This window comes from Equus przewalskii, chromosome 25, assembly GCF_037783145.1.
Source record: "Equus przewalskii isolate Varuska chromosome 25, EquPr2, whole genome shotgun sequence".
NCBI lineage: Eukaryota > Metazoa > Chordata > Mammalia > Perissodactyla > Equidae > Equus > Equus przewalskii.
In genome coordinates, this window is record NC_091855.1 from 42,221,334 (window position 1) to 42,245,081 (window position 23,748).

General features: G+C 53.4%; 1 protein-coding gene and 1 non-coding gene across 2 annotated transcripts; one reads left to right on the plus strand and one right to left on the minus strand.

Moving 5' to 3' along the window:
- Positions 1-316: 316 nt before the first annotated feature.
- RTL1 (retrotransposon Gag like 1) lies at positions 317-5,201 on the minus strand. Its single transcript, XM_070594560.1, has one exon. It carries the CDS (start codon positions 4,763-4,765, stop codon positions 716-718), a length of 4,050 nt encoding a protein of 1,349 aa, XP_070450661.1. The 5' UTR covers positions 4,766-5,201; the 3' UTR covers positions 317-715.
- Positions 5,202-16,810: 11,609 nt separating this feature from the next.
- Positions 16,811-16,889, plus strand: LOC139079487 (small nucleolar RNA SNORD112). Its single transcript, XR_011533181.1, has one exon. It is a non-coding gene; the product is annotated as a small nucleolar RNA SNORD112 (small nucleolar RNA).
- The last annotated feature ends 6,859 nt before the right edge of the window (positions 16,890-23,748 follow it).

Consider the following 23,748-nt stretch of genomic DNA (forward strand, 5'->3'; position numbering starts at 1 on the left):
CTCTCAAAGCTGCACGTCCGGTAAGTCCTGGTACGTCGGGATGTTCCGTGGAGTAGCACTGTCCAGGTGAGAGCCCAGAGCGCAGGGTCAGGCAGAGTCAGTGTCGAGGGAGCTGAACCAGACTTGGGGGGTGGGCGGCTTTGCAGTGGGTGGGGGGAGGGGGCACACGGCACAGCACGAGACGTGGGGAGGTGGGGTTGGGGGCCCAGGGGAGCAGGAGCACCGGTGGTGGAGGTAGAAGAAGTCAGTGGAGCACCCGAGGTCAGTGTCCCAGTGGCACATGGTGGCCACTCGTCACTCGGGGAGGGTGGGGGGGTGATCCCTGGCATCTGCTTGCTTGGCTGTGCCTGCTGTGCCTGATTTCTCACCTGCCCTTGGGTCATGGGGTCATCTGCCCATCACTGCTTCCTCCTCTCATTGATCTCACTCCCAGTTGCAGGCCTGGGACCTAGAGAATTAAGACGGGGGTTGTGTAGCCCTGAGGTTGCTCTGGGTCTCTGATGGTTGGATAGTCCTTAGCACAGATGACGTTGCTGGTTAATGAGTTGAAGAAAGTTTTGCCCTTCAGAAGTAGGTTCCCCTTGGGTCCGGAGTAGCAGGAAGGGGGCACTGGGTCTGAGCGGAGCAGGCTGAGGCACGGGGAGGCTGGAGGAGATCCTGTGGGCTGTTCTGGGGCAGAGGAGTGGAGGGGCTCCTGGCTGGCGAGGAGGCGTGTTCAGTTGAGGTCTGAGTCTTCCTCCTCCTCGTCCTCCTCGGGTATTTCCTCCAGCCTGGCTTCTTCCCTGGGTGGGGTCACCCGGATGATGGGGAGTGGAGCTTGTGCGTAAATGCCGGTCAGGAAGTGGGTCAGGGCCCTGGCCATTGGCCCCGGGCTGGCCACGCTGGGCTGTCTGTGGGTGCTGCGGACGTAGAGTTGGCGGTTGTTCAGGATGGCAAGGACTTGGGAGTCCCCGGGGACTCGTTGGTGGGGTCGCAGGGCCAGGGTGGTGTCGGTGGCTAGGGCCTCCTGCACGTCGTCCTGCTCGTCCTGCGAGGTGTCTTGCAGGCCGTCATGCAGGCCACACTGACGGTAACGTTGCAGGTCGTCTTGCAGGGCTTCTCGCAAGACGACATCTTCATCACCAACGACGTGCAGCTCCAGGTAGCGGTTCTCGAGAAGGAGGGGGCTGGTTCCCTCTTGCAGGGCAACTCTGACACCGAAGAACTCACGCAGCGTCAGCCAGAGCCTGGGCATGAATGGCGGGCCCCGGCGGGTCTGGGGGACCAGGGCGGTTTGCTGCCGGTGGCCAGGGCGCAGGAATAACTCGGCCAGCTCCTCGGCTGGGATGGTGTTAGTGCCCATGAGAGGCGGCATCTGGGCGAGCAGCTGAGTAATGGCAGGGGTGATGCCACTGCCTGTGAGGAGGGACGTGTCCAGGATGAGTCGCAGCGAGCGCCTGGGTGGGGGCTGAGCCACCTCCAGGGTGGGCGCGGGCAGCAGCGCGAGGGGCCGCCGCAGCTTCAGGAGTGCGAGGAGTGCTGCCACGGCCAGGATGTTCTTCCAGAAGAGGAGGCCTCGGAAGAAGTGCAGAATGACTGCCCTGATCTGGGCTATGCTGAAATGGGCAAGCAAGCTGCTCAGTATTTGGTCAGTTGGTATCAGAGCCAGGAACTCCTGCTGGAGGGTCTGCCCATTTGTCTCATCCTGGTGAGGGGCATCTCCATTCTCTTCTTCCCCGGATTCTGGTAGCTGATCCCTGAGGGATCTTCTTGTAGCCAAAAGCATTAGTGACCGAGTGGCAGTGTTGTGCTGGAGAGCTCTTTGGTTGAGGTTTCTCACAGGTGGCAGAGATCGGCCGCCATCTTGTTCTGGCCGCTCCATGACGTCAAAGTTGAAGTGGGAGAAGAAGAAGACCCAATGCCCGGGGAGAAGTACGGTGAGCCTGTCATTATTCAGAGAGGCTAGATCCTCTGTGTTAAGAAGGATCATGATGGGCTCCTCGGTGTTCTCCAGGTAGCGGCACCACACCATGAAGGCAGCCCTTATTGGAAGAATCTTCATCTCCAGTTGAGAGTAGTCGACCTCAATAGGAGAGATGTTTCGGGAGTAGAAAGCGCAGGAGACTCTCTTGCCAGTTTGGTTGTCTATTTGGATCAGGGAGGCGTGCAGAGCCGTCTTGGTGACGCCTGTTTCCAAGTAGAACGGGTTCTGGGGCTTAGGGTGGTGGAGAAGGGGCGCCTGGCGGAAAGCCCGCTTCAGGCATTCGAAGGCCTCTTGCTCCTCGTCTCCCCAGAAGAACGGTTCGCTGGTCAGCAGCTGCCTCACCAGGGCCTCCGTGATGATGGTGAAGCGCTCCACAAAGTGCCGGTAGGGGAAGGTGAATTCGATTAGGTGTCGCAGGGACTTCTTAGAGCCAGGGACGGGGTACCCTGTCACAGTGGTCACGATGCTCTTGTTTAGCTTCACCCCTTTGGGGGTCATGACGAATCCCAGGAATTCGACAGTATGTCTGTGGAACTGGCTCCTGTCCAGTGAGCAGTAGACGTTGTGATGGCGGAAACGGACCAGGACGTGGCGGACGTGTTGGAGGTGTTCCTCCTGGCTCATGGAGTAGATCAGGACGTCCTGCCCGTAAGAGAGCACAAAGTAACCCAGCATGTCCTTTAGGATAAAGTGAATCACCTTCTGAGGGATGACAGGGTCTGAGGATAGCTGAAAGGGCTTGTAGCTCTCCATCTCTTGAAGCTCCAAACCAAACGCTGCTCTCCATACATCTTCCGCTTGGCATACGTTCATGCTTTCCTCCACAATGGTCCCACGCAGCTCCAGCTTTGTGAACCATGTAGCTCCGTGTAACTGGTCGAATAGTTCTGGAATCATCTGTATGTAGTCCTGTCTGTTGGTCAGCATGTCCTGCAGATCCCAGAATTCATCCCGTAGCCTGGCTCTTTCTTGCATCCTGGCACCCACAGGTTCCCAAGGCGCGGTGGAGGGACATTCGTAAAAGGTCTCGCTGTGATCACTGTCTCCAGCCTGCTGAAGCTCAGAGGGCTCTGATTCAGAAAGATCATCGGATCCGTCTGAGCTTGGCTGGTCGGAAGTCTCATCATCTGCTTCCTTCGGGTTAAACACGTCGGCCAGGTCGGAGTACAGGGGCGGCAGTGCGGGCAGCAGGCGGATGGCATGTCTTTCCAGCGCGATGCATGGTTGGGGTGGGCGGAGGCAGTTCTTCAGGCAGTAGGGAGAGTGAAAGGTGCAGCGGCCTTTGATCCAGTCGACCTCGGGGGCGTGGACTTGGAGCCACTTGGTGCCCAGTATCACGGAGAAGTTGGGTGAAGGAACAATGTCGAATTCGAGGGTCTCCTGGTGGTTCTGATGAATGCACACCAGGGGTTCGGTGTAGAGCCAGACCGGGTGGTCGCCGATCAGTGAGCCATCCCTGGTTTGGATCGACTGTGGGTAGGGCTTCTCATAGAGCTCTACGTAGTGCTCTTGGGCAAACCGCTCATCCATGAAGTTGGCGCCTGCCCCTGAGTCGACCAGGGCCTGAACCGCGACGCTGTGGTAGGGGTTCACTCTCACCATGAGCAGCAGGAAGAGATGGTCGCGATCGATGGTGGGGTGGACTTCGCAGGGAAGCCAGCTGCTGACCTTCCACCTCTCTGGAGCAGGTGAGTCAATCCAGGTCAGGTTCCGCGGGCGGGCCTCTGGGGGCAGCCTGAGCATTGCCCTTCTCTCTGCCAGTTTGTCTTCTATTTGCAGGACGAGCACAATCAGATTCTGCAGCGAATCCGGCTGAGGGACTCGGAAGAGATGATGCCTGATCTCTTCGTTGAGCCCGTGGCACAGGTGGGCTTGCAGGACTTCATCTGGCCAGCCCAAGGTGGGTACCAGGCCTTGGAACTCATTGATGTACTCGATGGCGGGGCGATCCCCCTGCCTGATGTTGAACATGGCCTCTTCCGCCACGCGCAGTGCCTGCCGGTACTCAAACATGTCGGACATGGCCTCCAGGAAGGCTGGGAAGTTGTTAAGCAGAGGGCTGTCTTCTTCCACCAGAGCATTGGCCCATTCTAAGGCTAAGCCTGAGAGGTGGCAGATGACGTACCCAACTCGCAGGCGGTCGCTGTAGAACATTCTTGGGCAGCTTTGTAAGATGAGTTGGCAGAGCACGATGAACTCGCGGTATTCTCTGCGATCGCCCGAGAACTGCTTCGGGAGGGGCAGTTGGCCTGCGCTGATCCCTCTCATCAAGATCTCTTCTGCTACTCTTTGTTGTTCTCTGAGGTCTTGCATTCGGAAGTAGAGAGAGATGATGGACCTCACCTTGGCCATGGTTTCTGCAGTCGAGATCTCGGTCTGCTCTTCAGGACCCCTCACTTCTCCCGATTTAGCCAGGTTGGTGTTGTCGCCTTGCCCTTCCTGGGCTCCCCAGGGGTTGACTGATGCTTCTTCCATTCTACCAGGTGCCTCACTGAATGGATCCCCCACTTCCTGATGTGAACCAATGCGTGACTCCTCCAGGTCTTGGAGTAGGTCATTGGGTGGATCCTTTATTTCCCTATGTGGGCCACTGGATGGCTCCTCCATGTCTTGGAGGAGATCAATGGGCAGCTCTTTCATTTCCTGGGCCGGGCCACTGGCCAGCCCTGCCGCCTCCTGCTCTCCACTGCCTGATGTCTCCACGGTGGTGTTGGATGAGCCCTCGGAGGACTCCATTTGTTTTGATGATGGATTCTTACGCTCCATCATCGTCTCAAATGAGTCTTCAGAGGGTTCTATCATGTCGTCGGATGGAAAAGAGGGTTCTCTGAAGACTGGTAAGATTGCGATGCGTCCGGTCAGCGACTCGGGCTGCAGGGATCAGAACCTGGGGGTGGGAACGAGGGTGGGGAGTAAAGGCAATAGTTTAGGATTTCGTGAGGTGAGGGTCAGGTTCTCCAGGACAAATCAGATGCCCAAGTCATGAGAACAGGGAGAAACTGCGGAAGGTCTCTTGGTGTCCATCTTGGGGTACCCCCAGGAAGAGAATATCTGTCAACCCCTGACCTTCTCGCCTCCTCTCCCAGGCTTACTCTGCCTGTCTGGCCTGCCCACTCCCTTGTGGCTGTGAGAAATTCACAGCCCATAAATTTTGTGGAGCGATGGGCCCAGAGCGGCTGCCATGGCAGGCAGGCACCTGGCAGGATACATGAGCCGCTTCATTTTACCCTGGCACATGTGTGCCTAGTCAATCCACTTTCCCTTCTCTGGTCACCCAGAAGTCACAGGGGTCACACCTCAGTGCTGTCCAGAGCTGTCCTTGGCAGGCTGGCTGCTCTGCAGCAAGCTTGGCCTCCTTGGTGGTGAGGCAGGGATCTCTAGCAAAGATGCTACCGTTTAACAGGTTCATGGAAGGAGGAGCAAATGGGCAGTTGGCCACTGTCCCATCAGTTGGGTCAGCGGCCCCAAATAGCTCTTATTTCCTCCCCCAGATTCAAAGTAGAAATTGCGGGGGTCGGATATAGAGATCTGGATTCTGGCTTTTATTTTTTCTATAAACATTTATAAGACACCTACTATGTGCCAGAGAATTTGTGACTTGATTCTAACTCTGAATTTTTGATGATCTTTCTTCCTCTCTTTCGTCTCCTTCCATTGCTGTGTTCTCCGCAGCTCTGAGCTGTTAGGAGCTCTGTAAATCACCTCCTCGCCCCTCCTGAGATTTCCCCTTTCCCGGGATTGCCCTCTTTGTTTGTGGGGGTTTAGGAACTTCAAACATTTGGCCTCAATTCCACAGGTGCCAACGTATTTATACCCCCTCCAGTGTTACCAGGTGGGGCTGGCCTCTTCAAGCAAGCAGACACTCCCTTCCCTGTTACTGGTGGTCCCCCCAGATTACGGATGTGTCTAGAAGAGTTGGGATGTTGAGTAAGGGGTGGGGGGAGGGCATGACATTTCTTTGACGTCTGATTGTCTTGGGGTGGATTCTTGAGAATCTAGTCATAGGTGGTTCTAGCGGGCAGAGACTGTATTTAAAGAGATGTTTTGGTTGGGGTTGTTTGCACATTTCTTCTCATGGGGGCAGAGCAAGTTTTGTTCTGATTATCCGATAGATTCGCTCTGCGGTTACCTCTCTCTATATATTTAGCACCTTTGTTACTTTTCAGTTTTCTTCTTCGCCACTGGGCTGATCTATTAAAAAAACGTGCATTGTCTTACATAAAACTTCTCATTGGCTCAAATCCAACCTTTCCAACAAGACGCAAAATTCTGATCTGTTGTTTGTCAAAATTAAGTACATTCTTGTTAGCATGACAGTTCAATCTGATTCTGCAGGCCCTCTGATTAAAACCGTTTGCTGTTTATTTACTGTCTACGATATGAAATTTAAACCTTCTACCCATAAAAATTCTTGACATATAAACTCACCAAAGTCATTTTCTGGCTAAAATTTAAAGGCCTTAGTATCATAAAAAATTCTTATCATGTCATTCCTCAAAGCATGATGTCCAAATTAGGTAAAATCATCACCACCATCACCATCATAACCATCACCATCTCTGTCTCCATCATAGCAACATATACATAGCACATTGCATAAATTAACTCATTCCTTCTTCGTAAATGTCCTGTAAGGTTATATTATTATTGCAAAATTCCAAGTCTCTAATATAATGTTCTAATTGAAATACAAAATTTGACTACGTAATTCATTTGCAGACTCATCTGTTAGAAATAAAAATCTCAGTATGTCTCTTAAAATTCTTAAAACCCTGTATTAGCTAAAATTTAAAATTTAAAAGTTTTAAATTGGCTAGAATTTAAAAATTTAAGTTGGCTAAAATTTAAACTTTAAAATCTCAACTTGTCTCTTAAAACCTTTTATTGGCTAAAATTTTAAAGATTTAAATTGGCTAAAATTTAAAATATCTCGGTGTGTCTCTTAAAACCTTTTATTGGCTAAAATTTAAAATAAACTCCTTAACAAGATGATTTACAAACTAGATTGTAGCCCCTTCTTAATATAAAGTCTCCACTTCTTCACATATTTACAAATCTGATGTAACTGATCAAATCCTTCAACTTTGCTGTCTTCAACCTAAAATCTAATATCCTCGGCGTGTTATAAAAACCTCATCTTAATATTCCTTGACATCAAGGTTCAAATTTTAGCAGGATGCATAAAAGTTATCTGGTAACTTTTCTATTTAAAACTTCGAAAAGTTTCTTCTCATTGCCTATAATGTGAAGTTCCAGTCACTTAGCATAAAATAAAAGTTTTTGTCATGTAATTTGTCTGCAAACTGATGGGTATAAAACTTTACCAGGCCACTCCTGAAACCCTTCATTGACTTCATCCCAAACCTCTAAGCATGATCTAAAAATCTGAGTATGTTATACCTCAAAATAAAAAGTCACACTTCCTTGCAAGATAGATGTAACTTCTGATTAAAGCCTTATAATATCTTTTATCACCTATGAGATAAGATCTAAACTCCTTAGCATAAAATACACATTTTACTGTATAATCTCTGTAGATTGCTCTTATAAATACAGAAATTTTGCCATGCCACTCTCTTAAAATCTCTTAAAGACTGAAGTCCAAATTGCTTAGCACGACACAAAATTGCGATCCTCTCGTTCCTCAAAATAGCGTCCACGCTTCTTAGCATGCTCTGTAAATTCGGTCCTAGCACCTTTGCTTGCGACCTGCCTGCCTCGGTATTACTTGCTATCCATGATCCAGTTCCTCAGCATACAGAACAGACAGGGTGCACTTATGCCAAAGGCTGCCTCCTCTGAGCTGTCGATGCTGGTTCGATATCTAGTTCATCAAATCCAGACACCTTACCACAAAATATGTTTTTTCCAGCTAATTCCCCTGGAGACAAAACTCTCATCAGTCGCTCCTTAAAACCCTTTCCTGGCTAAAATCCAGATCCCTCTGCATGAGGGTTCATCCCCGAGCTCATATCCCTCCCCAAATGAAATGCTCGAATGCCTTCCACTCTCACGTAAAATCATATCTCTTTGGCATGTTATAAAAATCGGATCATATTATCTTCACCATAAAAATCCACTCTTGTAGCCAAAATGTCTAAGTTTGATCACGTAACTCCCCTCTTTAAAACTTTTTAAGGTTTCTTCATTTTCTGTGACGTCAAGCGCCGACTACTTAAGATAAAATGCAGTGTTCTACCATGAGATTTATCTTCAGACTGGTCTATAAAAACTCAAATATCTCACTCCATCATTCTTTTCAACATTTTATTAGCTTAAATCCAGACTTACGAGCATGATATAAAAATTCGATCTTGTCATCCCTTAAAATTCACATTTCCTAGCACAGTCTATAAAATTGGATCTTAGAACTCCACCTTAAAATCTTACAGTGTCTCTTAATTGTGGAACTGTGGAATAAGAGTCCCAATTCTTAGCACAAAACATGAATTTTATTTTCTTATTTCACTGCATACTATTTATCAAATTCAAATAAACTCAACCGTGTATCTCTCTTAGAACTTTTTATTGGCTAAAGTCAAATTCCTAGGCGTGTGCAAAAATCTGTGATGTCAGAGCCTCAAAATAAATTCCGAATTTCTTTGCATATTCCCAGTGTTGATCATGTAACTCCTCTGATTAAAGTCTTTCAACTTTGGTATCAACATCAGTCAAATCTTCTTGGCATGCTCCGCAAGTCAGCCTTTGGCATTCTCTCAACATATAAGGTCCAAATGTTTTAGCATGAGACTGAAATTTGTGGCTGTTAGTTTTCTATTTACAATTTTTCAAATCTTTCCTCATTGCCTGTAATTTAAAGTCCAAAGCTGTTAGCCTTCAGCTACGTTTTATCATGTTTTCCTTTAGACTTATCTCTGCGCAAGCAAGAATCTCATCCTTGCATTTCTTAAAACCCTTTGGCAAGACTCCAACATCCTTAGCATGATATCAAAGTTTGACCCTGTCACTCCTCACAATAAAGTCCAGATTTCTTCCCTCAAACACCAAATCTGTTCACGAAACCACCACTTAAAATCTTGTAACGCATCTTCATCACTAACGAAATTTCTCAACAACCCAGCCCAGCACCCACATTTAATCATTGTGTTCTCAGTTTAAAACCTTTCACGTTCCATGTCCCCAACGTAAAATCCAGGTATCTGAGCATGAGATGAACATCGGACAAAGTATTTGTTTTATTGAAAAGTCTTTGCGCTGCTCTTCGTTACTTAGGAGAGAAAGCCTCGGTCCTCTGCAGGAGACCAACATTGTTCACCATCTACAATTTCTAGGTCCGGTTCCTCGTTCCTCTCATAGTTCACCCCTGGAGGACTGGGTTTCTGATTTCCTGCCCCCAAACACATCTTGATTTTATCGTCCCAGGTCTTTGTAAGTTTAAGCTCATCTCCTGCCTGTCATTCATTAATTCACACAGCAGCATGTCCTGGTTGTTTTTTCTGGGCCAGGCGCTCTGCTGGATGGCCAGTGTGAAGAAATGGAGGCAGCCTTGCCTTGCGGAACATCCCCAGCCAGGAGAGGAGGACCACACCCTCGTGCTAAATGCTGTGCTGGAGGTGAGCGTGGGGTCTTTTGTGGGCCACGGCCAAGGGGTCTCCTTCTCCCCCTGGTGAGGGTCTCCTTTGAGGCTCGGCTGGGCTCAGCTGTCTGTCCCTTTGCAAAGACTTTGGGCATTGCCTGAGCCCTTATCACACAAAGTGCAGGTGCCATCATCCTCCCCCGTCTCGCTTTAACAATCACTCTGGGCTTCCTTTCTGACTCCCACCCCTCCGTGCCTGTCCACCGCTGCCCCTGCCTCTTCTCTGGGCTCTCTGGCAGTGATGTTCTCAGTCCTGCAGATGCAGCTGCACCTCGATACATGTTGAGGTCTCAAGCCTCATGACAATTTCTTGAAGAAATATCTACTGGTTTGGATATTCTTATCCCCCCAAAATTAGGATTTGGTGTACCTGGTTTAAGGTCTTTGAGTCGGACCCTCTTCCCCCCAACATGCATAGACAGACACCCCGGCCTCACCACCTTCAGTGCCCAGAGCCTGCTTGGTCTGGTCAGCTCCTTGCTTGCCTCTGAGCAAGTGGTCCATTGGGTCAGGGCTGCCAACGTGTGTCTATGAAGGGTTGGGTGTGGGGGGGGCCTGGGGGGGCCAATCCCTCAGCAAATACCTCTCCCTGTCAGCTCACTCATACAGTAAAGGAAATCTGATTTTAAAAATAGAGCTTGGAAGAGGAGATGAGAGGATATTTAGGAGCAGAGTTGAGCCTGGGGCAGGGGGCGGGGGTGGAGGAACTAGGGGAGAGGTGAGGACAGGGGAGGAGGGCGGGAGGCCCCAGTCGTGAGGAGGAAGGTAGAGACAGAGAGAAAGGGGAGGCTTGAGGGCAGAAGGGGAAGGAGGGAAAATGGGGGCTCCGTGTTCTCCTTCTCTGATCTCTTGGACACTACGCCACACCTGAAGACCCTGGCTCTCTGGGTTGCCAGGATGGGGTCAGGGCCAACATTGGTTGAAGACCCCTGTCAGCCTTGGCCTGCCTCCGGGCCATACTCAGAGCCACTTGGATGTGAGGGAAGTGGCCACCAGGTTTTAGGGGCTAAGCGATGTTGGAATGAACATCCCCATTTGCTCCCTCCACTGCCCACATGCTGCTTGTGACATGGACAGGAGTTGAGCATCACGATGGGTGTGGGCTCGCAGGGACACTGGGAGGGCCGCAGGTGGTTAGTTATTCTGTTAAACTAATGTCAGGGTCAAGATGTGCCCTTGGAGGCTAGGCTGAGGGTCCGTCTTGGTTTCCTTGTCTGGAGCAGTGGTGTGGTCACTCTCCTCATTCAGCTTGCTAGTTGGGATCAGAGAAGGAGGGTGAGGGGACTTCTGAGGGTGGCTCCCTGAGGGCCCCTTGAGGAGCTTGGGTTGAGTCATGGGTCCCAGTGGACTGTGGTACCTACCGGGCCTGCTGGCCTGGCACAGCTCGCGTTGAGGGTCCCTTCTTCCCGGTTGCCCACTCAACTCTCTGACGTGTGGCTAAAACCCACTAGGGCCTTCCAGATGGGAGATCTTTTGTATCTTGACCCAGAGCGGCCAGACTCAGTTACTCCCCTCTCCTCCTCCCACTGGACCTTGGACATCATTGGGGAGACTGAGTCTTTGGAAGGGGGTTGCTGTGGCTCAAGACAGACAGTGAGTTGTGGCAGAGCTGGGGCTGCTCCTCCAAACCCAAACCAGGCTGGGTGGGGGGCCTCCTGGAGAGGGTCCCGTAGCCCCTGGCATCCCCAAGCTGTCGAGGTGAAGGGCAGAGCCCCTGCCCAGCAGTGTTCCTGCGGCTGAGCCCCTGCCCCCACCACTTGACTGGCAGCTCCAGGGGCAGCTGGATCACTCTGCCCAGAATAACCCTGGGAGGGGGAGAGGCGCGTGCCGGAGGGGCTGGAGAGGGGTCACAGATGAGCGTCCTTCTTCCTCGGGCTGCCCGAATGGCCGAGCCAATCAGCTGCTCCGCAGGCTGCTCTTGCCTTTCAAGGCAAGTGGGCCGGGGCAGGGGCAGCAGCCCGCGCAGGGGCTGGCTGGGGCCCACGCTGGCTTTCTGCGTGCCCTCCTCTTCCCAGGCCCTCAGTTTCCCCAGATTTGTGAGGAAGGCTTGGGCGGGGGTCTTCTCACTTTGCTCCTGCTGCTCTGGGGTCCTGAGAGGTGCCCGAGGGGTGAGCCTGGGGGGCAGTGCGAGGGGAGGGGTTTGGCTGAGCAGGTGGAGCTCAGGGGCGCCACCCCTGCCTCAGTTCCACCAACTGCTCTTAGAAATGGGGGTCCTCATACTCTTTCACTGAAACAGAGGTCCCCACGTGAAGCCATGGTTGGGAGGCAGGCTGGGTGGTTCGTTCTAGAGTTTGTCCCGGTTGACAGCCGGGCTGGGAGGGTCTCTGATGGGCTGCCTCCATGCCCGGTGTTCTGTTGCTGCAGGGACAAGCCAGGAGCTGTAGGCCTAGGAGCATAGGGACTTCGAAGTAAAGGAGGGGGGCTCGGCCTTGGTGCCGGTGGGACTAGGGTCGGAGTGGGAGGCCAAGGCTGGCCTCAGTATCCCCATTTGCAAAATGGAACGAGCCCCTCCTTCCTGGGGGGAGGTGGGCGCCTCAAGCCCCTTGTGAAATGCTCTGAACAAATCAGGGCCTGTTATTATCATTAGGACTCTTAGGCTTATTACCTTTAAAACACTCCCTATAATTGTCATGGTCAAGACTCAGACCGCCTTTTCATGCATGGTGTCACTTTAGTTTTCCCATTCACCTCACGAGGTGACAATGCCTCTGCTTGAATGTGAATGAACCGGAGTCCAGAGGGGCAAGCCGACTTGCCCAGGAGATGTAATTAATGGTGGCGGGGGGCGCTGGGAGCCAGACAGTTGAACAGCCACTGCGATCAGCTGCTGATGGCTGAAGCTAGTGAGGGATGGGGTGTGGAGATGCAGAAGTTGCGTGTCTTCCAGCCAGGGACAACTAGAATTTATTTATTAAAATTGATGTTTCCGGAGGCTCTGCTCTGTGTCAGGTGTGACCCTAGCCGCGCGGCCCCTGATACTGATCTTGCCCCTTAACAGGTAGGGCGCGTCCCTGTTTCACAGCGCTCCCTGGAGAGTGCGAGGGCCCCGTTCAGGAGGAGGCAGAGGCAGCCTTCAGAGCCAGGTTTTCCTCCCTCCACGGGTGGATGGAGAGGGTAGGGCAGATGCCCCAGGTTGGGTAGGCAGTGGCCATTTTCATCCCATGGCATTCATGTGGTCAGCCCTGTGGCCCGACGGGAGGCCAGACCAGAAGAATGGGGACCTCAGTGTCTGCCTCTATCTCCCCAAAAAGCTCCTGTGGTCATTCCGACTCAATTTGGCTAATTTGGTTGTTGGCAGAGGGACAGGACAGCTGGCTCAGGACCTGCTAATTATAGCTGCTCGAGTATTTGAACAGAGGTATTGAGTCTCTCATGTCATGGTTTTTTCTTGCAGATAAACTAACCGTTTAACCTTTGTTCTGAGCGCCGGCGGACCCGCTGTTAATTGCCCTGGCCCCCTCCGTCTCCACCAACCTGCCCCCCAGGGGGGAGGTCACATGAGGACCCCCCCAACTCTTACCTTTGATGAAAGTGTTCAGTGGATCTGGTCCTGTTGCGTCAGCCGGAAGGTCGCTTCTTTCTAAAAAGTTATTAGATAAATTCATTTCTTTAATGATGGAAGTCCAGGCTTTGGTGCGTGCGCACATCGTCCGCAGTAGCAATCAATCGGACACACCCGCAGCCTTCCCCTGTTTTTCCCACAGGACTCCATCCCAAGGTGCCTTTTCCCACGTTGCTGCATTCGGGTGCCCCCGTGATATTTCTTTGTACTGTGTGCCAGGCACTGTTTTAGTTCTTTTAATCCTTATATCAACATGTGTGTTACTTTTATTACCTCATTTTTCAGAAGGGGAAGCTAAGGCCCAGGGACAAACCTCAAACCACTCTTGGGTCCGACCTCACATCTCTAATGGGGACTGACCAAGGCGGCGCCTCCTTCAGGCCTCAGGGCCAGCAGGTGAACCCTGGTCCTCATGGTCCTCCAGCCTTTGCCCTGTGACTCCTGAGCTCTGGACAAGCCCCCGCTTCCTGCCAGAGCCTCATTTTGCTTCTCCAGCAAATGCACATAGGAATTCCTGTGAGTCTGGGGCCTGGGCCTCTGGTGCAACGGCAAGTGGATCTCTTAGCTCCCTGAGCTCCGGCTCCACCAGCAATTATGAGTGGCATCTTCCCAGGTGGTGGTCTGTCCTTCACCTGGGACCCCTGTCCTGAGGACTTCAGTAATATTTTGTCTTGCCCCTGGTGTCAATCTGCACTTGCCCTTCCCTCGTTTAGCACACAGTAGGGCTGTTGGCAGCAGGTGAGGCCTGAGGCAACAGCTCGGTGGCCAACAGCCCCATGAGCACTTTCTCCTCTCTCCTCCCAGGTGGCGTGGAGGTGCATCGGCGGCTTCCTCCTGGGAAGGAAGCAGATGCCTGGCCCAGGATCAAATCAAAGGTCTGGAAAATGATCTTTTTTTTCCCCTGATTTGTAAATTCGACAATTTGTAAATGTGTAGACTCCTCAGAATGGAACTAACTTGAGCCCTTCGTTCCCCAGCCGAGGCTCACTGCCCCCCGGATGGGCAGTGAGTCGGTGGGTTCCTGAGGCCAGGGAGCAGCCCAGCCCTGCCCCTCGGGATGACACACCTTCCCAGAGGGGTGTGGCGCCCTCCCAGGCTGACCTCCCAGCAGACCAGGTACGTATGCCCTGCTCTGCTACACTGATAGCCTCTTGGGGAGCTAGGGGCCTCGAGGAGTGGGGGTTATACAACTTTAATATAATTAAAAACCGGGAACAGTGCTGTGTTACTCCTGTCTATCTGTTATGAGTAACCAAGGGAGGTGTTAAAATCTCACCGTGATACGAAGAGGTGCCAAGAACTGGGACAGCTATGAGAGGGTCTCGAGGGGTCTGCTCTGGGGCTGGAGAGGGCAGGCTCCCCTGAGAGGAGGTGGGGGCCTTGGACAAGTGATGTAACTCCCCCCGCCCTCTCCTGTGCCGTGAGGACAGCAATCTGCATGTGTTGCCTTGATGCCTTCAATGAAATAAAATAGAAAATGCCTGGCACACAGTGGCCATGTCACGTGCATACATTGACAGTAGTCAATGTTACATGCAAATGGCTCTTATTTTAGGTGGATCTGTCCCATAACTGTCCCTTTGAAAGCCCTTCTTATTTTGTAGAGTCCAGAGGGAAGACAGGGGACAGGGGCAGGGAGGGTCTGCACTGGGTCCTTAGGGCCTTTATAACTTTTATTGGCACTGCCCGGCTTTAGGTAGCCTTCCGGAGGAGCGGATGTCTTCACGTTGAATTACCCCGGCCCGGAGGTGAGTGCAGGTAATTTCAACCTGGGTACTGCATCTTATTTTTATTTCTCATGAAAATATTTTCTATCTGAAAAGCTATGACAAACACTTGAAAGTATTCACCAGGGCTAAACCCAATCCCGAATAAAATGCCATGCAATAAACAGCAGAGACTCAAAGGCAGGAAAGGCAGTTAAGAGCTGACCACGCTGGCAGGGGACTGGTTAACCTGTGCTCACATTTCTTCTGCACAAAGTCATGGTTGGAAATAGGTCTCTGCCTGGCAGAGGGGAGAAAAGTTCTAGAAGTTTCCTGTGTGCATTAGCTTAGTGAGAGGAGAGACTCTAACCAGTTAGCCAGTTAGTTGATGTCTGCAGATGGGGGTCAGGACCAAACTGGATGGGGGTTCTGACTGCTGGGGTTTTACGTTTGCTAAGTGTTGTGTTCTTGGGATCCCAGAGCCTCAATGTCTTTATCGGTCCATGGTGATAGCATCATCTCTGTGGCTCACCTAGCCCCGTGCCTGTTCATGGATCCTGACAGCCTGTGATCCCTGGAGGGGGCCTGGGGAGTTGGGTCTGAAGGTTAGTGTACGACCAGGAGTTGGGGTACCTTGGGGAAGGAGGGGGTTCTCATGGGAGCAGTATGCTACCCCGGACATGCAGGGGGGCAGGAGGAGACTGCAAGGTGGCTCCCCATTCTTGTGGAGCTGACAGGTTAGAAATGCCCCTGTCCTTCAGCCTCACTCTGTCTTGGTTGGAACTGAGGAGGAGGCATGGCAGCCGAGGGTTCCGCAGGGGAACCAAGCTGTCTGTGGAGGAGCACGTAGCCAGGCCCCGGCTCTTTGCCAGCAAGCTGAGCGCGGCTGTTGACGCATGTGAGCTGCGGGGCCCCGGCTCCCCAGAGGCCCGTGTGTCCCCTGCGCCCACGCCTGTCTCATGTCACATTCTCCCCGAGTTCTCATTCCAGTGAGCTAATCCCCGAGAAGACGGGCCAGGGCATTAGCTTTCGGGGCCTCTCGCAGACCGAAAAGGAAAGTGCTCCCTGACGGGTACATTGCAGGTCCCTGCTGTTGGCTCGGCAGGGATTTGGGGCCTGCGGTTGGTGACGTGGCAGCCAGCAGGCACACACCTGCTGGCCTCATGTCACTGACACCCCACTCGGAGGCCCAGGGCTCCAGCTCTAGGACATATAAAATTAAAAAAGGAATGATCTTTGGGATAAAATAAATCCCCCATGTCTGCACAACTTGTTTGGGGAGACGTGCCGGGTCCTGATCCATCAGCCAAATGCTCTTCCTTTTGCGTTTGTAAAAAAACAAAGCTCCCCCAAATAAAGAAACAAAAAATGCCCCGCAAACAAATAAAAACCAAAAAAAAAAAAAAAACCCAAACCCCCAGAAAACGTTTATTTTAATTATGTAAGAAATGCATTGGTAATTAATACTCTCATTACTAAAAGTCAAACAGTGCAGATAAAGCTGACGCCATCTTCAACGCCCCCTCGGTCCCAGCGCCCCCCGCCCTGACAGAGCAGCTGCTGTTGTCAGTTTCAGGTGTGTAGTTCCACATATTTTTCTCTGCATTTGCATATGTATTTACCTAGACCTGTAAAATATATGATTTTGTTTATTTTCTCTATAAACTACATCATAGTGTACATTTCCTTTCGAGCAGCTTGTTTTTCTTCACTCAGGAATCTGCTTGGAGATAATTTAAAGATCGGCATCATTTCTTATCACAACCCCTTAGTCGCCTGTAATCCGTAAACACTGGCGTTCATGTACGCCCCTCACTGCTGTCTCGAACGCCCCAGGCCCTTTCTGGTGGGGACGGGTTGTCGAGGCAGGTGTAAGTCCTTGCTGAGATCTGGACTTGAGGAGGGGGCTCACGCGTGTTCCTGACATCATTACAGATGAATATGTGCACGCACAAATTAGCAAAATAAAAGCGGGGTGTGCCTGGACCCATGAGGAGAGAAAGTGTTTACGAACAAAAGATGGTGATTAATCCTGTTCTGCGCAAAGTACTGAGGTCCATTAAAAGACAATGGGCCTCGGCTGTTTGGTTCTTTTTAAGAGCTGTTTAATATTCTGGGGTGTGTGGGGACCATTGCTGGTTAGAGCCAGCTCTGCTGTTGAAGGTCCTAGCTGTAAGTGTGCTGAGGGAGGACGATGTGTACAGATAGATGCTCGGTTAAGGTCCTCGTCGCCGAGGTGGGTCACAGGTTTGTGGGTGCTGGTTATATTATTTAAGAAAATAAATAAAAAAGGAATACATAAAATAAAAGTGGTCCTCACGCAGTTAAATGAGGAGGGCACATCACAAACCGAGGTTTTAATTAATATGATTCTGCTCAACTGACGCCAGCTAGAAATGATCTAACGTTTTTTGTTATTGCTAACGACCCTGCAATGAGCATTCTTGTAGCCGAATCTGTAAACACGTCCCCGACTGCTCCTTTATCTAGCTTCTTAAAGGTGGGATAGCTGGGTTTTAAATGGTTTGGTTTACAGAGTTTATTCTCACTGAGTGATCTTTCTAAAATGCCGTTCTGCCTTGTCACTGTCTTGCTTTAAATCCTCCATCTGACTTCCCGGAGCTTCTGGGACGTGGTCCAAGCGCCTTAGCCTGGCATGTAAGACCCTTCAGGGTCCGGCTGGAGGCTCCCAGCCTCGTCCCCCTCCCCATGCAGGCACATATTTCCCCGCTAGGCACTGCAGCGCGACCTGCTTCTCCCTGCGTGCATCCTGCCTTTTAAGACCTGGGGGCTTCGGCCTTGCCTTTCTAGCCAGCTTCTCCTTGGCCCCGAGACCAGGCTTGAAATGCCCCCTGCGGTGAACCTAGAATTAGAGGCCATTCACCCCGCCCCCACCCGCCAGCATCTCATTCAAAAGTCCAGCAAAGCATAGTCCCCGGAATTGGGATGCCTTATTGACGTGTTTTCTAAGTTGACAAGTTTTGCATTTTTCTAGAATTCACAAAACTGGCCACATGTTAATCACCCCCTTTCCTTTGTCCCTTTCCAGTGTCCCTGGCTCCCGTGTTGCCTGCATCTGATGTTCCCTAACTGAAACCTGCCTCATGTTCCTCCCTGGGCCGATGGGCAGTTTCAGAGGACAGAGCTGTCTGCTCTGCGGCGCTGGGTGAGTCTCAGTATGCTGTCACGCTGAAAACACACACCTGGCGGGGTGCAGGCTAGCGTCGCCCATTGGCCCAGACTGCTCTGTCGCACCCTGTTGGGCACACAGCGCGGGCTTGCCCCTTGCCTGCCGGCAGCTGTGTGCAGGGCCCCAGAACCCAGAGTCCTGGGGTCCGGGGTGGGGGTGGTAGCATCTCAGGGTCGGGAGTGCCAGTGACGGGTTTTCAGGGCATAATTACAGCCTGGGAATGGTTGATTGTGTCCTTTGTGGCCTGTTCCTTGCCAGAGGGAAGTAAGCCTGGTCTGGGAACATGAGAAGGAGGAAAATCCTAGCATGTGACAGCAGGGCCACCAGCTGGGGTGATGGCGATGGCTCCGGGGAGAGGACAGAGTTGAGTGGTGCCTCTGCCTTTGGGCCGGGTCATGTTCTAGAAAGAGCACAGGCTTTGGGGTCGAGAGACTGTGATGCCAAGGTGGCATCATCCTTGGGGGCAGAGGACATCACCTGCTTGTAGAGAGGAACAAAGGTCACCACGGTGTTGGTGTTCAAGGTTTGGGTCCCCTTTCTTTCCCTGGGGGCGGCGGGGGTGAGGGGTGGGTAGGAGGCATCCCGAGAGGCCAGCCATCTTGAGCGCAGACCCAGCTACAGAGCAGACACAGAGCTGTGTGTCCTTGGCAAGTCCCCAAGAATTCCTCTGCCTCAGTTTCCTGATAATAAAAAAGGAATCCTAGACTCCCACACAGGTTACTGCGAGGCTCAGGGAGAAAATAACACAGATAAACCCCCCAGCACACGGACCCAGCAAAATCAGAAGCCTTTCCCTTCTCGTACCATCCTGGAATGCTTGACTGACGACCCTCCCTCCCTCCCTCCTGAGACACAGGTAGCTCCTTTTCAGAGCAGGGAGACCCACCAAGGAAAACAAAAAAACAAAAGGCTGAGAGAGAATGAGCGGGGCCAGAAGCCTCTCTGCTCCCCCCCTCCCCACCCCCCCCCCCCCCGCCCCCGGGGGTTCGAGGGCCTTTTCTCCAACACCTGGGGGCCCGGGAAGGGGCTGCCCCCACCCGTTTTAATTGGGTTCTCCTAAAAAGTTTTGTGATAGTTTATTTTGTTTTTTTATAAATATATATAAAATGTCAGACTACTCTTCAGGCAGATTTTTTGGGCTTGTATTTTATAGACTTTGGCAAAAGCTGCTGAGAAGGAACAGTGGTTGCAGTCTCCAGAGGTTAATAATTCCTGGAAAAACTTCTGGCTAAACCTGACTTCTCCTAAATTTCACAGAAAACGCTCCCTGGGCCGGGCCCAGCCTAAATGAGGTTTTTGTGCCTCTGTGCAGCCTTACCTAGTGGAAGTGTGACTTGCTTTTTACACAAAAGTGAACTTCCTTGGCCACGGGGCACAAAGACGCCTCTCTCCTCAATTTTCAGTTTGTTTACTCTGGAGCGAGGGCTCGGCACACGCTCGGCTCGCCCCGCCCGGGCTGTTTCTCTGCAGCCGTTCATGGCGCTGCCGGTGCCCCCACCATGCAGCCCCTCGCTCCGTGCCGAACCCCCGTTCCTAACTTTCTCGCCATGGGCGAGGGAGCTGGGCTTTGTTTGTGTCTGGAGCAAAAGGAACTCTTAGTGGGAGGGGGGTAGCGCCCCCTCCTCTGCAGGAGCCTCCTCCGGCCAGCCTGCCCATCGGGGGCTAAGAGAAGCTGCCCCGTGGCCTCTGCCTGTCAGGGATCTGGGTGGGTGACTTTACAAATCCACACCAAAGTGATTCTGAGCGCCCCCCCCCCTTTTTTTTCCTGCGCCACCAGCTACCCGTGACCAGAAACCTTATTTGCACCATTTCACATGTGCGTGACTTGTTGTTCCGCGCCCCGTTTCCCCCCCCAACCATGTAATGCCGCAGAGGCCGGAACACGTATGCAGATACCGCTTTACTAAACATTTTCAAATCCACAGTTTCAAAACAGTCCTTTAATAGATTAAGACAACAGCAATGACGAAAACAACGAAAAACTGAGGCTCTGAGAAAGCAAACAGTTTCCCCAAGGGCTCGCTCGCGGCTCCTAAGCGGGTCGGCCGGGCAGTCTGTCTGGCTGTCTGTCTGTCTGCGGGCACCAGCCTGCACTCGCCACCTGCAACACGATGCTGCCCCCCCACGGCGGGTTGGAGCAGCTGTTGGGACCCCGAGGCTGACAGATAGCGCCTGGCAGTTTGGGTTGTCAGGAGTGGGACAATTAGGCAGCACTGACAAGGGGCTCCGTCCCTGGGTCCCTGGGTACGTCTGTCCTCCCTGAATCTTTCAGCCCCATGGAGCTGCGTCCCTGCCCGAGGGTGAGCGAGGGCACCAGGGTCATTTCACAGACAAGGAACCTGGGCTGGCCCCGCAGCCAGCCTGTTACACACACACACACACACACACACACACACACGCACGCGCGCGCACACACACTTACACACAGAGTGCCTACACTGGGAACAAAGACGAGAAAACTCCTTTAGAAACTGCAGAACAGAGCCTCGTCTCGCGGGGGTCCCCTGATAAAGGCCCCGTCCACCCGGAGTTCCTGGGAACGGAGCCCCCGTGAATGGGCCTGGAGAGCCAGCGCCTGACTCCAGCGTGGGCTGCATTCATCAGCCCGCAGGCCCCTGGGCCCCGCCGCCGGGCGAGGGGGCTTTCTCCAGTCCCCAGAGCATCCAGCCACCGGCCAAATCTGTGGCTGCGGCCCAGCCTCCAGCAAAGGGCCCTGCTTTTCCCATGACCGGGCCAGCCCCACAACTCACCAGACCCCCCTCCTTCTACTTCCCCCCCTGGAAGGCTCCCCCCACCCTCTGCGCCAGCCTGTTGCCCCACAGAGGACCCAGGCCAGCGTTTCTGGGCCTGGGAGCCGGGGCGGGCACTTGGCCACTCCAGGTGGCCTGGCCCTTGAGATGGGGAGTTGGCTGCAGGACAGCCCCCCACCTCCCCCCGCTGGCCCCGAGCACTCACCCCCATTCTCCGCTCCTCTCCCTCACTGCCTCATTGTGACAGAAGCGCTCCGCCAGCCATCTCCGTGCCTCTGCCATTCAGCTCGGGGCAAGGTACACGGGGAAGTCTGCGCATCCTTGCTCTGACCCCAGCCTGCCTCCTCCGCAGCCAGCCCAGCTCGGGACTCAGCTCTGTAGGAGCTTCTCAAAGGCCTAGACGTGCGGGCTGCCAGCCCGGGCAGGGAGCCGTGCTGCAGCCTCCCGGCCAAGTACCGGCCTGCCTCTCTCTGCTCGGATGCCTCCCGTAACAGGGAGCTCCCTCTCTCCCCGAGCAGCCCGCTCGGGGCTCGCAGACGGAGCTGCCTCGCCAAGCCCTCCCCTGCTTTCTGCGTCTGCCTCCGCGGCTCCACAGCGGCCCCTCGCCCCCTCTGCCCTCGGCTCTTTGCAGGCAGCAAGCTCGCTCTCAGTCCTCCCTTTTCCGTGCTGAATGGCAAGCCCCCTATCAACCGGGAGGCCAGGTTTGGGGTCCCTGTCACCGTCCTGATCACGGCCGTCTACACCTGTCCCGGGACGCCTCTGTCCCTGCACCTTTGGATCTGGGACGGGGCCCTTTGCCCTGCTGTTCTGCAAAGAGCCCAGGGGAGGGCGCGGGTCTCCCCGCCTGGGTCCAGCTGCTCTGGCGCTATCTCTTAAGCGGCTTCTGAGCCCTGTCGGTTTTTTATGGCCCCTTTGCCAGTTGCCAGGGAGAATGCTCTCTATGCAAACCCCCCTGTCTTTTCCGCAGGAGCTGCTGGCGGCTGGGCCGGCCCTGGTCAGCCCGCAGCGGCGGCGGCAGGCGGCCGCGGCGGGGCTGGGGGCCTCCTGAGTGAGACAGGCTGGGCTCCACTCCCTGCTCCCTAGCTGTGAGACCACGGCAACCCCCTCTACTGTTCAGAGCCTCGGTTTTTCCTCTGTGAAATGGAGATAAGAGGGGCTCCCTCCCTGGCTTGAAGCGAGACAAAACGAGATACAAGTAGCCCAGCACACATCAGACACTTCATAAATGCTTGTGGAGTAGACAGGGAGACCCCGGCAGGGAGGCATGCGTGTAACAAGTGTCGCACCAAAGAAAACCGTCTGGCCTTTTGAGACCCTGCTCCAAATACAAACGGGAACTTTGCCTGGCAGAGACCCCTCTGCCGGCTTAATCGCACAAATCAAGTCAGCCAGAGGCAGCCCCTAGCCTGTGAGCTCACAGTAGAGGCAGCAGGCAGCAGAAATGACACGCAATCCCACATCTGCATTTAATAGAGCAAGAATTTGCATTGTCTATGACAGTATGAGAGGACCCAGGGGTAAGGCGTTAGAGAACATTTTCCCTGCCACTTCCTAGCAGGGCCAGTTTCCACAGAGGGCTTCTGGGGAAGGGAAGCCCAGTGGGTCCAGGCGTCCCACAGACTGTGGGATGGTCCATGCGCTCATTCTCCAGACCACCACAGTGTACCTACCTTCCCGGGCCCAGACCCGAGTGGGAGGCTGGCCACGGAGCAGTGCCGGTCGGCTTCCTGTTCTTGAAGCTCAGTCTGGTGGGGGAAAGAGACAGGGAGTAAGTCACTGTAAATCAAGTGATCGGAGGGGGTGGGTGAGGGCAGTGAGATTTATGCAGCCCTATCTAGGGGCCAAGCTCTGAGCGGGGCTGTTTGCCTAGGATTCACTCCGGCAGCAACTCTGAGCACTGGCCTTATCATCCCCATTTGATTGATGGAGAAACTGAGGCAGGGAGCCGTGAAGTTCCATACTCACCGTCTCTCAGCCGGAGTGAGGCCGGGCCGGGATGGAACCCCAGTCTGTCGGAGGCTCCCCACCACACCCTGCTCAGCTGACAGCTCAGCGAGGCAGTGCTGAGTGCTGGGGGGGCGTGGGTGGGCAGGGGATGGGTTGATTAGTTATAAGCACCTCCCAGCGGTGCTTGAGATCCCAGCTCCTCTGTGGCTCAATCCGTTTGAAGGGCAGATTAAAAATTAGGTGGTAGCACCTATGGGCAGAGGCTTCTGAAAATGCATTATTAACCTGATGCGTGGAGGGCCCTGCCCACCTCCAGGCAGATTGCAGATGGAGATGGAGGGGGCTGGGGCTTGTTTGTGTGGGTGATGAGTTAGAGAGGATGGGGCACTTCCGGGGGGCCCACTAGGGCTACCTCCTAGAGCAAGACTGGCTTCAGGAGGGATGTGGGCATAAAGGCTGAAAGGGACAAGAGGGGCCAGTCTTAAGGGCAGTCCCCTTATCTCAGGAGAATGACCCACACTGGAACCCACTCTTGGGAAGAGGATTCCCCAGCCCGTTCTCTGCCACAGACAAGGACTATGAGCCACCCCGTGCCTCAGTTTCCCCATCTGTGAGATGGAAATGGAAACCCAACGTCATTGCATGAGACGCCCCTGTTCCCACACCTTCCCACCGGCCCCCTACCACTGTTAGTCATCAGACACCTGTCTGCGTGTCAGTGTCAGAGCGGTATTCAACAGGAGAGTTCCAGTTCCGGGAGGGAGGGAGCCAGGAGGGAGAGATGTCGCCGGAGAGGGAGCGGAGGAGAATGATGCCCCCGACTCAGAGAGACGCTGAGCCAGGTCTGCATCCGGTAGGAGTTGGGCCACTTAAGATTTGTGCCAACTCACGGTGCGGTGGAATCAGACGGTCTAGTGTTTCAGACACCAGTCAAGAGTCTGTGGCGCCCCCAAGTGCCACAAGGGGGCTGCCTGGGCCACATTTTTGAGCCCGGAAAGTGAGGGGGGGCGGGAGACAGGCAGAAGGGACCGTG

Coding starts and splice junctions, on each gene's coding strand:
- RTL1 (XM_070594560.1), bottom strand. CDS start 4,765: ATGATAGAACCCTCTGAAGACTCATTTGAGACGATGATGGAGCGTAAG.